Source organism: Aquarana catesbeiana, linkage group LG06, assembly GCF_042186555.1.
Source record: "Aquarana catesbeiana isolate 2022-GZ linkage group LG06, ASM4218655v1, whole genome shotgun sequence".
In the NCBI taxonomy this organism is placed as follows: Eukaryota; Metazoa; Chordata; class Amphibia; order Anura; family Ranidae; genus Aquarana; species Aquarana catesbeiana.
In genome coordinates this window covers 342,065,033-342,079,306 of record NC_133329.1, presented here as the reverse complement: position 1 = coordinate 342,079,306, position 14,274 = coordinate 342,065,033, and the positions used below count along the sequence as shown (strand labels likewise).

At 42.5% G+C, this 14,274-nt stretch overlaps 1 protein-coding gene across 4 annotated transcripts in view; it reads left to right on the top strand.

The window, feature by feature from the left end:
* Nucleotides 1-14,274, top strand: part of UBR3 (ubiquitin protein ligase E3 component n-recognin 3) — a 327,861-nt gene that overhangs the window by 300,527 nt on the left and 13,060 nt on the right. For all 4 annotated transcript variants that reach the window (XM_073633943.1, XM_073633941.1, XM_073633940.1 and 1 more), the window contains 4 exons: nucleotides 2,932-3,039; nucleotides 5,183-5,308; nucleotides 5,420-5,599; nucleotides 13,327-13,536. In XM_073633943.1, the coding sequence (XP_073490044.1) occupies nucleotides 2,932-3,039; nucleotides 5,183-5,308; nucleotides 5,420-5,599; nucleotides 13,327-13,536 (624 nt within the window). The remainder of the gene's footprint in view (nucleotides 1-2,931; nucleotides 3,040-5,182; nucleotides 5,309-5,419; nucleotides 5,600-13,326; nucleotides 13,537-14,274) is intronic.

Sequence of the window (14,274 nt, the reverse complement as noted above, 5' to 3'; positions counted from 1 at the left end):
CAGCCTTTCACATTTTGACTTTCTCTCTGATTACTGGAAGTGAGGAGACTGAAGAAATGCTTTCTCCTTCCTGCAGTGCACTGATATTCGCCTATTCTAGGCAAAATCATGTATCTGGAGCACATGGACTGCTTTTTAATGATAACATATAAAGATTATGCGGCTGTTCTATTTTGGGACATCTTCATATTTGTGCAGACTTGTAAAGTTACTGAAAGGTACAATATGTGTGCAAACGAACAAAGCTTAAAGCAGTGTTAAACCTAATCAAGCATTTTTTACATAGCAGCTTACCAACTATGATATCATTGTTGTATTATTTTTCTTTTTCAGTCTTTCCAGCTGAATGGGAGGACACCCCTCACCCACCGCAATAGATGTAGAACAGTAGTGCGGGCTTTAAGGGGTTAAAGCAGGCAGTGAGGAGGTGATACAGTGCCTCCTCACCACCTCTGAAGAGCAAACTGAACGTGTATCGCCTGAGAGCAGCGTTTATGTAAACTAGCCCTTAAGACTGCCATACATCTTTTGTGTTAATGCACCTGCACTTAATTTATATTGAAAGTTCAGTTGGACTTTAAGCCAAAAATGTAAAGGCTGCTCTTTAGATATTAAGGCCCCTTTCACACGGGCTTTTCGATCAGATCCCCCTGTCAGTTTTTCAAGCTGACCTGATCGGACACTACATTCACTCCTGTGGAGCGGCGGATGTCAGTGGTGACACATCCGCTGACACCCGCTGCTATCCGATCCTGTCCATGAAATCCAGATGGATGGAGACCCTATTTTCCATCCGTCTGGAGGATTGGATTGGGTAAAAACTGACAGGGGTTATAACCCTCCCTTACCCTATTCAAAATGAAAAAGAAAAAAGTTTTGCCTTTAGTTTATTTTAAACATTGATGGCACTGTGCTGACCATGGGGAAAAGGAGGTAAAGCCCTTGTCAGGAGCAGGACTGTGGCTAGTCCTGAGACCATACTGTATTCATCATATTCATGCACTTAAAACACACCTGTCCTATGTACAGTGCCTTGCAAAAGTATTCCCCCCCCATTTGACTTTTTACCTATTTTGTTACATTACAGCCTTTAGTTCAATGTTTAATCTGAATTATATGTGATTGATCAGAACACAATAGTCTAAGTTGGTGGAGTAAAATTAGAAAAATATATACATAAAACTATTTTTCAGAAATAAAAAACTGATAATTAGCATGTGCGTATGTATTCAGCCCCTTTGTTCTGAAGTCCATAAAAAGCTCTGGTGCAACCAATTACCTTCAGAAGTCACATAATTAGTGAAATGATGTCCACCTGTGTGCAATCTAAGTGTCACATGATCTGTCATTACATATACACACCTTTTTGAAGGGCCCAAAGGCTGCAACACCTAAGCAAGAGGCACCACTAAGCAAACACTGCCATGAAGAACAAGGAACTCTCAAAAACAAGTAAGGGACAATGTTGTTAAGTACAAGTCAGGGTTAGGTTATAAAAAAATATCCAAATCTTTGCTGATCCCTAGGAGCACCATCAAATCTATCATAACCAAATGTAAAGAACATGGCACAACAGCAAACCTGCCAAGAGACGGCCGCACACCAAAACTCACGGACCGGGTAAGGAGGGCATTAATCAGAGAGGCAGCACAGAGACCTAAGGTAACCCTGGAGGAGCTGCAGAGTTCCACAGCAGAGACTGGAGTATCTGTACATAGGACGACAATAAGCCGTACGCTCCATAGAGTTGGGCTTTATGGCAGAGTGGTCAGAAGAAAGCCATTACTTTCAGCAAAAAACAAAATGGCACATTTTGCGTTTGCGAAAATGAATGTGGGAGACTCACAAAATGTATGGAAGAAGGTGCACCGGTCTGATGAGACTAAAATTGAACTTTTTGGCCATCAAAGAAAACATTATGTCTGGCACAAACCCAACACATCACATCACCCAAAGAACACCATCCCCACAGTAAAACATGGTGGTGGCAGCATCAGGCTGTGGGGATGTTTTCCAGCAGTCAGGACTGGGAAACTTGTCAGAGTTGAGGGAAAGATGGATGGTGCTAAATACAGGGATATTCTTGAGCAAAACCACCACTCTGTGTGTGATTTGAGGCTTGGACGGAGGTTCGCCTTCCAGCAGGACAATGACCCCAAACACACTGGTAAAGCAATACTTGAGTGGTTTAAGGGGAAACATGTAAATGTGTTGGAATGGCCTAGTCAAAGACCAGACCTCAATCCAATAGAAAATCTGTGGTCAGACTTAAAGATTGCTGTTCACTAGTGCAAACCATCCAACTTGAAGGAGCTGGAGCAGTTTTGCAAGGAGGAATGGGCAAAAATCCCAGTGGTAAGATGTGGCAGGCTCATAGAGACTTATCCAAAGCGACTTGGAGCTGTGATGGCCACAGAAGGTGGCTCTACAAAGTATTGAGGGGGGTGAATAGTTCTGCACATTGACTTTTTCTGTTATTCTGTCCTGTTTGTTCTTTGCTTCACAATAAAAAAAAAAATCTTCAAAGTTGTGGGCATGTTCTGTAAATTAAATGATGCAAATCCTCAAACAATCCATGTTAATTCAAGGTTGTGAGGCGAAACATGAAAAATGCCAAGGGGGTGAATACTTTTGCAAGGCACTGTACATTAAAGCAAACTAAGACCATAGCAGTGTAGGAATTAACCTGCCACATTTTACCTTTAGATTTTCAGCTTCTCTTCTGACAGCCCAGCTTTTGCCCCATATTCTGTTTAAATGCAGACTTTCCACGAGCTGGTATTGGCTTAGGTACAGCTAGGTCCCTGCATTATAACAGTGGTAATTTTGTTTAGAGAAATATATGTTTAAAAAAAGAACAAATATCACGATTTGCTGGAAATGTAAGTTCTGGTTAAAAATAAATATTAATCTGTTTTTGGCGTTTGACAGAGTTCCTATACTTCAGGGAAGTCATGGGATGCTTTGCTTACTTTTGTGATTAACGAATTATCTGGAGGAAAGATATTCCACGATGAAGAGCCAGAGGACGTTACCACGGTAGGTACATAAGTGTTGTATTACACTTGACACGATAAATTTAAAGCTGTATATGTTTGCATTATAATTCAGTGCGTACAAGAGCCTGAAAGAAGATCTGCCTCTTTGTAGCATACATGATACTGCAATTTGAAGAAGTAGGAATTTAATGTTTTCTGTATCGTACATTCAAGAACACTGTGTCTTCATCTCCATTGGAATAGGGTTATGCTTCCACCTTCTGGTAGTTGAACAATGGCAAGAAAAAAAAGAAAATAAATACTCTTATCCTTCCCCCATTGGCAAGGCTTCAGTTAATTTTTGCTACTGTCTTAGATGATGGTCATGTCTGCAGTCTTCACAAAAGAAAGTAGCTAGCTTCTCAACCGTTCCATCTGGGATTAGGAGATTATCTTTTTCTGAATCCATTTTTCAACAGCTTTTCTATCCTCAGAGGAATAGTACACAAAGTGCAATCTGGACGCACGGGGGCAGCCTGTAACTTTGTCGGTCAGCACTGGACCCAGCAGAACATGGCTCTGCATAATGTTGTAATGCCTTGCAGACCATTAGGACAGTATACAGGGCCAGGGCAGTGTTCCCCAGCTGGGATTCAGAGTCCCTAAAGACCCTTGTGGCATTGCCCGCTGTGATGGGTGAAAAACCCCCTAGGGAGTCTTGAAGGATGGACTGGTGAGTGCCCTGGGGTAGTCCTAGCTGGTACCCTCTCCTAGTGACCCCCTTCCTGGGATAGGACAGGAAAGTATCTCTCTAAACTAATTATATTTTGTTTATTGTTTGTATATTATATGTATTTATCTGTGTAGCACTAATGCATAGTTTAGCTTAATGGGCCGCCTTCATCGCTACTTAGCAGTAGCGGTGCTTGGGGCAGTCCAGGAGTCTCTGGGCGCCCAGTGCACCCCCTGCACTCACTCTGGAACAAACTTGGCCACACGCACATTTGAGGACAAGCGTGATGTCACAAGTGGGGAGGAACACCCTGGCGACAGCCATCTTCTGCCCAGTTGTGAGCGGAAGTACAGGTTCTGGGGCAACTTCCCTTGTGGGCCTACAAGTCTCAGCAGAGCTTTCCTTATGGGGCTATAGGTTGCAGCAAGTTTTAAGCGGTCACACCATTTTTTTCTTATGGGGAAAGGGGCACTGTCCGGTTCCCTCTTTGTGCTTCCTGAAGGCCCAGGGAAGAGTTGCATAGCTGTCGGGTTATTTCTCAAGCTTATGGTATAAGAGGAAAAGAACCACTGTTTTTGGTAAAGGCTCATTCTACTAGGAGTGTCTGTGTCTCCTAGGCTATATATCATCAGGCTTCGGTAGCTCATGTTTGTAGAGCTGTTACCTGTTCTTCGGGTTCATTCTTTTACGAATTTTTGCCAAGTAGATAATGTTTGAGCCACTGAGGATACTGCTTTTGGTCAGTGTATTTTGCATTCTACTCCATGGGGTTGTAACCTATTCTGGTTTAGTTGTTTGGGGCCTTTTGATATGTTGCCCTCCCCGCATATTTAGTGCTATGGAGATGAAGATACTCTGTGTCCTAGGAGATACAATAAAGAAAATGGGATGTTGTTTTTACCTAGTAAAATTCTTTCTTGGAGTACATCACAGGACACTGGCATCCCACCCCTCTGCCTTGTGGTTTATGGCTTGCTACAAAGACTGAAGCCTTGTCTGAACGGGAAGGGTTTTACCTAATAGAGGGATTTTTTTTTTTTGGCCAGTGTCCAATCAAGTTGGCAGCATAAACCTATTGTAATTGAGATGAACATTATCTTCAAAATACTCTAGCTTTGGTATTTCAAAGTAGAAAATAAAGTCCATAGAACCTACAACTGTGTATTTGGCAAATTTATCTTGACTGTAGTTCTCATTCAACACTCCATTTTTGTCAACCAGCACCGTAATGATATCACCCATGCAAAGTGGTAGTGGAATCTAAGATGGGATGAATGATTTATTATAATATATAGGTTTAAACCACCTTGTTAAAATGAAGTAGCAGCTGTCTCCTTCCTTCTCTGCAATATTAGGTTGTTTAAGTAACCGGTCCTCTTTAATAAAAATTAAACGTATCCAGGAATACAAGACTTAGTCGCTGTATCTACCCTGGATATCCAGGATTTATTTTATGTTTTCATGTTTGCAGACCAACCTGAATGTCTGGTCTTCACAGTCCATTGAGCATTACTTGCAGCAGTTCTGCCTGCCCTTCCTCAGGATCACCTGCCTCCTCCAGCAACATTTATTTGGAACAGATATTCCAAGCTGTCAGGTATTATGGAAGACTAATCGTGGTATTTATTTTAAATAATTCATTAGTTAAGTTAAATAAGTTATTGCTTAATGTGAAATTCAATTTATCTGTTATTGATTCATTTCACAGGAAGAAGAGGAATTTATTGGGCTTTGCAGCTGCTTAGGAATCCTGCGGTCAGTCCCTCAGACATCACCTGAATATGCTAGTGCCTCTTGTCTGGACTGGTCAGCCCCAGCGTTTGACCTCATGTCTCAATGGTGCTCCGAAGTGATTTTGTTTGCGGAAGACCACCCAGACCAAGGAAATGTATGCAAGCTAAGCTTTTTTTGTGGCATTATTTTCAGAAAAATGTGTTCCCATTCCCTCTGCTTTTTTTTGTCAGAAAGGTGGCAGTTTTTGCTTTTTGATCTTTTTGTTAATTGAGTTCTGGTTCTTTAGACTTCAGTTATTAAAGTGTATGTAGAGTAGTGTATAGAAAATTTAAAAGGTTAAAATCATTTTTTTTTTCACTGTCCATTGGGGTCGATTTTTTTTTTTTTTTTTACTTCCTGTCCTGAAGACGTGACCGTAAATCTGCCAATTCATGAGTCTGTTTTATTTGTTCAGCTGACAGATTGAACAAAAAACTGACCCAATTGCTCCATCCACACATTCAAGGTGTATGGGGAATCCTCCCTGCTAAGCTATTGTATTGTGACAGCAGGGAGATTTCCCCACCGTCAGAATACACGGATCAGCACTCTGATCAAGCAGCTAAAATTCAGCAGGGCGGTAGATCAAATTCAGTTCAACCAGAGTGCCCATACAAGGATCCAAATTCAGCCAGTCCCTGCAGAACCGGCTATATTTCAACCCAAGCGCGTGAGGATATTTCTATAAAGTTAAAGCAATTCTGCTTTTAGAGAGTTGTCACCAGAAAAGATATTCCCATTTAAAAGATTTAACAAACAGGGAGGCAGTGGCGCATGAGGTACAAAATGGTAATACAACCCATATGGAATACACCTAAAAAGCATATATCTATACAAAAGGATTACACAGTAAAGATATAAATATGAATAAAACAATCAGTCCAAATAAGTAGATACAATCATAAATCCATGTCTAAATCCAAAACCGTTGCATGATGGCTGCCAACTGGAAAGAGTAAGAAGCAACTCTGTAGGCAAATCAAAGAAAAAACAGTACCGCCATCTGAGTGTAGTAATGTGCATTAAAAAACACTAATTGTTAAGTAAACAACTCACAAAGGCAAGCTGTGGTCACACATTGTAAGTGCATTAAAGTGTTACTAAACCCAGAACCCTGCATTCACTATATCTGGTCTCCCACAGTACTCAACATGGAAATGCAATCATTTTAGTAAATATAAACTGCTCAATACCTTTCTCATTAGCAGTTAGAGCAGTCTTGTGACTTCTATCAGTGTCTGGTTAAAGCTGTTGTAAAACGCGGCTATGAAAAGAATAGGAAATACCTGCAAGGCAATGGCATAATGTGCTAGTATGCATTGCATACTAGCACATTATTAAATACTTACCCTGGAACGAAGTCCTCCAGCCCTGTACAGTCACAGCTGAGAGGGCTGACCTGTTCTTCTAGTCTGTCTTCTGGATTTGCGCGCTCCAGCTATGTGATTGGCTGGAGCCGCAATTACGTCACTCCTAACAGGCGGTGTATGCTGATTGGGAACATTCTGACAGGATTTTTGTTCCTCCTAAGAAGTTTTCCCTTTTATATCCCATGGATGAAAAGTTGGTTAAGAAGTGGAGCATGGCCCCAAACTTTTCATACATTGGAGGGGGGGTTATAGATACAATATCCAAGGTGTATACGACACTTATCCCACATGATCCAATCGTGTGCCTGCTGGGGGCGCTTAACGAGGAGACGCTGACTCCATCAGCCCACACGGCGATCCTATGGTTGCTGTATGTGGCACGTAAGTTAATAGCACAACTGTGGATCATGCCCACTAGGGGGCAATGGGTGGATAGTGTCAACAAACTGTTGATTAGAGAAAAATTAACATACCAACACAGCAACGTCCCACGCAAATTTTACTCAATGTGGCAGGCATGGCTGGATGTTCCAGGCTTAGCTCCTCACCAGTTGATCAAAGACAGGCTCTTACTGGGGTGACATAAGGTAAATGATAATCCGGTGACTGTCGAAAAAGTTGTGTCGCATATGACACAGAGTGTCATTATTAATGTTGGTGGGTCAAGGTAGTCTAACTGAATTGTATTGACTAGAACTTTTTTTGAGATATGAACGACTACACTGGTTGTTTATCTCTATTCTCTCTTTCTCTTTAGTTTTTTTTCTTTTTTTCATGTTATCTCAAAATGACTGGCAAACGCAAACTGCACAAGTTTTGTACACTAATGTATTTTGTAATGTCATACGCATTATGTTCATTTTCTTCTAGTACATACCGTATTTATCGGCGTATAACACGCACTCCAAGTTTAGGAGAGAATTTTAAGGAAAAAACTTTTAGGAGGGAAGTTAAAGGAAAAGAAACTTACATTAAAATGCCCATCAATGCAGCCTCATCAGTGTTCATCTGCAGCCTTGTTAGTGTCATTGCAGCCTTTTCAGTGTCAGTGCAGCCTTGACCCAGTGTCCATTGCAGCTTTGTCAGTGCAGCTTTGCCCCAGTGCAGTCTTGTCAGTGCAGCTTTGCCCCAGTGCAGTCTTGTCAGTGCAGCTTTGCCCCAGTGCAGTCTTGTCAGTGCAGCTTTGCCCCAGTGCAGTCTTGTCAGTGCAGCTTTGCCCCAGTGCAGTCTTGTCAGTGCAGCCTTGCCCCAATGCAGTCTTGTCAGTGCAGCTTTGCCCCAGTGCAGCTTTGCCCCAGTGCAGCTTTGCCCCAGTGCAGCTTTGCCCCAGTGCAGCCTTGTCAGTGCAGGCTTGTCAGTGCAGACTTGTCATTGCAGCCTTGTCATTGCAGCCTTGTCATTGCAGCCTTGTCAGTGCAGCCTTGTCAGTGCAGCCTTGTCAGTGCAGCCTTGTCAGTGCAGCCTTGCCCCAGTGCAGCCTTGTCAGTGCAGCTTTGCCCCAGTGGTCAGTGCAGCCTTGCCCCCAGTGTCCATGCCTACCGCCGCCGCCATACACATAGCTGCATGTAGTTTTAAATATGGCGCTGCGGAGTTCGGAGGGACTCGGCGCCGGCGGAACTGAACGAACGCCGCTGAGATACACATAGTCGAGTGTATTCGGCTCTTTCCGGCGCCGCTCACAGTCCCGCCCTGTCCCGCCCTATGATGGACATAACACAGGTCCAATGGCGGGACTGGGCATGACTGTGAGCGGCGCCGGAAAGAGCCAAATACACTCGACTATGTGCATCTCGGCTCTGTGATTTCGGCGGCGCTCGTTCAGCTCCGCCGAGTCCCTCCGAACTCCACGGCGCCATATTTAAAACTACTCGCTATGTGAATGTCGGCAACGATCACCGCCGATAGCTCACAATTAGCGGGGATCGGTGTATAACACGCACCCACGATTTTCCCCTGATTTTAAGGGGAAAAAAGTGCGTGTTATACGCCGATAAATACGGTACCTGTACACTGAATGCCTTATACTATGTACGGTGCAAAACAAAAATAAAACTTTTTTTTCTGATTTAAAAAAAAAAGTGGAGCATGCCAGCCATAGATGCAGCAGTCTCTGCCTTAAACAAGAAATTGACTTGTCCAGTAGATAACGCACAGGGCTTGAAAGACCCTGTTGACAATAAATTGGAGTCATTATTAAAGGCTTCCTTTTCATTGGCCAGTACAGCTATTCAGTCAACTGTTGCAGCAGTTGGTATCTGCCAGTCCATAAAGGATCAGGTCACACGGCCTGAAAGGCATAACCAGGAGGATGATCTGCCTGAAAATAAGGCAGATATTACTCGAGCGCTGAGTTTTACTGTTGACGCCTTAAAGTATTCAATACAGCAGGTTTCTCGTTTGGCTCTCTTGTCTGTACATATGCACAGACTTTTGTGGCTCAAGAACTGGTCAGCCTAGCTTCCTTGTAATAAGTTATTGGCAGCTTTCCCCTTTCATAGGGAACGTTTATTTGGTGATCATTTGTATTAATATATCCAAAAGATCTGGATTGGAATCTGGAGGGAAGAGTTCTCTACTTCCTGTGAAGAAAAGCACCAGGCGCTTGTTTAAAACCTCAGAGACTGCTTCCTCAAATGTCTCAGCGCTAAGGCAGTTCCGTCGCCAACAGGGCACTAGGGCCAGGGGCAAACCGCATGGCCAGGGCCAGAAAAAGCCCTGGGTCCAAAATTCTTCTAAACCCAGCACCAAGCCCTCCTTTTGAGGGGACGCCCCCCCCCCCCCCCTCCATCGGGTGGGGGGAAGGCTGCTGCATTTTGCAGATATTTGGAGAACAATAGTTCAGGATGAGTGGGTCACCTCAACTATATCCCGCGGTTACAAGCTGGAGTTGTGGAGGGTTCCCCCTCAGGTTTTTAAGATCCAGCATTCCCTTGGATCCTCCAAAAAGAGACTGTTTGCTTCAGACACTATATCATTTAGTACATCAAGGAGTGATTGTAGAGGTTCCTGTACCGGAAAGGGGAGCAGGGTTTTACTCAAACCTATTTACAGTTCAAAAACCAAACAGGAACACAAGGCCCATTTTGGACCTAAGATCTCTGAACCAGTATCTACTGATCCATAGTTACAAGTCCAACCTATGTGTGATTATATGTCAGTATTACATTGTATATGTTGTTGTGGTTCTTCAGGTGCTTATCTCATAGTTTTTTGAAACTATTGATGCTTCCCGCTGAGACCACCGCCTGTGGAAGGGAATTCCACATCCTTGCCGCTCTTAGAGTAAAGAACCCTCTACGTAGTTTAAGGTTAAACCTCTTTTCTTCTAATTTTAATGCATGGCCACGTGTCTTGTTAAACTCCCTTCTGCGAAAAAGTTTTATCCCTATTGTGAGGTCACCAGTACGATATTTATAAATTGAAATCATATCCCCTCTCAAGCATCTCTTGAGAGGGGATATCTCCGTCTCTTTCGGGTGGAGTCTGTCCGCTCAGTAGTAGCCTCACTCCAGATGGGAGACTCTGTCTCATCTGAGCGCTGCTAGTGTGGATATCTGTGGATATTAAGCTGTTTAAAGACGGCTATGTATCTTTTGCTGGTGTAGTCCATGGGGTGCTTCTCGTGGTTGCATATCTGTATGCCTGGCGGTAGCTGCACATCTGTTCACATGGTGGGCTTGTGCTGGTCTTAGCCATATTGGGAATATCCATTAACCCATTAGCTGGTTCTGCAACTATATGTCGTATTTTGTCTTTTATGTGTCTGCATTGGTGGATACATCTTGATTTACCTTAATGCTCAACTGACACCTGTCATGTGTGTCTGATCAATCTGGTGAGTAGGATGTTTGCCTAATACTGGTAGAAGACGGCACTTTCCATCTCCTGTCACTGAATTTAGTCATCACTGTACTTGATTGAAGAATCCTCGGTGGTAGTTTATGGACTTTATTATTGAAGATCTGCATTTATATCTGAACACTATTTGATTGCATTATTATTTTTGTTTTAGTGTGTGTGTGTGTGTATATATATATATATATATATATATATATATATATATATATATATATATAATATAATTTGAATTAACTATTAATTTTCACTTCAGTATTTCTGACCTTTGGTTGTACTACGAGCTGCTCTAGATTGATTTATTTTATTGGTTATATTTATAATTGTTGTATCCAGGGTGCCCGGCTTAACCACTTCAGCCCCGGAAGGATTTACCCCCTTCCCGACCAAGCCTTTTGTTTGTGATACGGCACTGCGTCGCTTTAACTGACAATTGCGCAGTCATGTGACGTTGTACCCTAACAAAATGGGCATCCTTTTTTCTCCCACTAATAGAGCTTTCTTTTGGTGGCATTTGATCACCTCCTGCGGTTTTTATTTTTTGCGCTATAAACAAACATTTTGAAAAAAAAGCAATATTTTGTACTTTTTGCTATAATATCCCCCAAAAAATATAAAAATTTTTTTAAGGCCGATATGTATTCTTCTACATATTTTTGGTAGAAAATTTTTTTTTTATTAGTAATGGCGGCGATCTGCAATTTTTATCGTGACTGCGACATTGCGGCAGACAGATCAGAAACTTTTGACACTATTTTGAGACCATTGGCATTTATAAAGCGATCAGTGCTATAAAAATGCACTGATTACTGTGTGAATGTGTAAACACTAGGGGGCGATCAAGGGGTTAAGTGTGTTCCCTGGGGGTGTTCTAACTGTATGGGGGATGGGCTTACTAGAACATGATAGAGATCACTGCTCCCAATCACTGGGAGCAGTAGATCCCTGTCATGTTGCTAGGCAGAACAGGGAAATGCCTTGTTTACATCTCCCCTTTCTGCCTCTCCATGTCATAATCGCGGGCCACCGGCGGACATAGAGACCGTGGGACCTGCTAGCTGCCGATGACGCAGTGATGTACAGGTACGTTATTTTGCGCACCCGTGACACTTTGCCGACGTATATCGGCATGAGCCAGTCGGCAAGTGGTTAAAGGTTTCACCTTTAATTTTACATATGTGTCACGCAAGCTAGCCTTCCTGATGGCCATCACCTTGGCTAGAAGGGTATCGGAGTTGGCAGCCCTTTCATGTACTTGATCCTTCACCACGACAGGGTCGTGTTACGACCTGTTCCATCCTTTTTGCCAAAAGTGGTGTCGGCCTTTCATTTAAATCGGGACATAATTTAGCTTTTTTTTTTCTCTCAGCCTCGTTCGGCGGAAGAGAGACAACTGCAATCTTTGGACATTGTCCGGGCAGTCCAGGTTTATTTGTCTAGATCTGCAGAGATCCGAGGATCAGACTCCTTTTTTTGTTTTACCAAAAGGACCCAAGAAGGGGCAGGCAGCTTCCAAAGCTTCCATTGCCAATTGGGTCCGTCAATTAGTCATTCAGGCCTATGGTCTGAAACGTAAAGCTCCTCCCTTTAGGGTGAGAGCTCATTCTACCAGGGGTGTAGGAACCTTCTGGGCTTTTCGCCATCAGGTATCTGTGGCTCAGATTTGTAAGGCTGCTACCTGGTCTTCAATGCATACGTTCACAAAAATGTATCAAGTGGATGTTTGAGCAGCCGAGGATTCGGCTTTCGGCCGCAGTGTACTGCGGGCTGCCATATAAGATCTGATGGCTTTTGTTTGGCAGGGTATCTCCCTCCCCTCAAGGCTATTGCTCTGGGATGTCCCAGCAGGTAATGAATATTGGCCTAACTCGGAGATTTGCAAATCGTGGTATTCTGTTTTTATGTAGATCTTACACAGCATCCCAACTTTTTTGAAGCTTGTGCAGCCTGCTGGGCTCTGAATAATCTGCTCCTGGGGAACACATTGCTCATTCAGTTCAATGCAGTGCAGGCCTTGTTTCTTCAAACACTACCCCCTAGTGGTGGCGAGGAATATCTTCAAAGTGAAGGTGGTTGTAAAAACAGAAGCAGGCCATGCTGCTAGAAAGAGGGTTTTCTTCCAAGAAGGTAACCCACTGGAATTTGTTTATTTGCAAATATATGAAGTTTTGTGAAAAAGTTATACTTAAAAGTGGGCCCAAACTCATAATGTAGATGCAATTTAAACAGTTCCTTATGGTAAACCCACACCACCCTTGTGTTTTTTCTAAATATCACAGCCTCACAGCGAATGTTAAGTTTGGGGAAGTATAGGCTAAAAGACAGTTTGCCCAATCTGTCAGTTTACCTAGAGATGGTAAAAGGGAAGGGTAAACTGTCACTAGCATTGTGGTTGTAGGTTTAGAGGCCCATTTTGCAGCATGGTGTGTTGTGTTTGGGTGTCTGTGTCTTACCCCTGGTAGCCTTCCAGCCTTTGTTAGCTGTGCAGAAATCCAGCCCTTCCATTGAGTGAACTGCTAATACTATATTTGCACAAATTGAAAACTGAGCATATATGTATTCCTGGCATTCTTTCTGCATAATCAGATTAATCCATGTACTGTATTTACATTTCCAGGCTTTGCTCATACAAGAAACAAAATGGGACTTGCCACGACTCCTCCAGCTGCCAGAAATCTACAACTCAATTTTTCAATATTACCATAGGAAGGCCTGTAGTGTTTGTACTAAAGTTCCCAAGGATCCAGCACTGTGTCTAGTCTGTGGCACATTTGTCTGCTTGAAGGGTCTTTGCTGCAAGCAACAAAATAACTGTGAATGTGTTCTGGTAAGACTTTATTTGTTGCAGTGCCTTACAATGTACATAGACCATTTACATCAGCCCTTGCCGCTGAAAGGGCAGTCTAATATACTTACTTGTCGTAGGGAAGACTCGCACTCAGTCCACTTAACCTACCCTTAGCTATTAGACTGTGGAATTAATCCAGATAACACAAACAACCTTAAAGATCAAATTCCAGCTTTATGCAGATATGTGTAGTACAGAATTTTTTTTCTTTCTCAGGCCTTGTGACATTTCTCTTCCATGTGGTGCCATTGTTGACAGCATGAGATGGGAAGGGGTTTCCTTTAAGTAACACCCTTTTATAAACAGCTGTCTGCTGGGCATCTGTTTAATGAATATTTAAACTCATCTGTAGTTGAATTCTTGTTAATTAGGATTTTGTTGTCTAAAATTTAGCTTTGCTCCTAAGACTTTCATTGGTGTATTCATTTTGTGCAACATGGTCTTGAATGAATTTGTTAGGAAAAATACTGTGTGTGCAAATTAACAAATCTTGGTTGCAATCAATGGCCTGTGTTTGTGGGAGTATCTTGTAGTACAGTGTTCCATAGAAAATGTTGATTCTGAAAGGGAAGGTAAATGTTTTATGACAAATCTATTGGGGCGTACTCATTTATGCTGAGCACTGTAAGTGTGTGTGTGTGTGTGATATATATATATATATACATATATATATATATATATATATATATATATATATATATATATATATATATAATT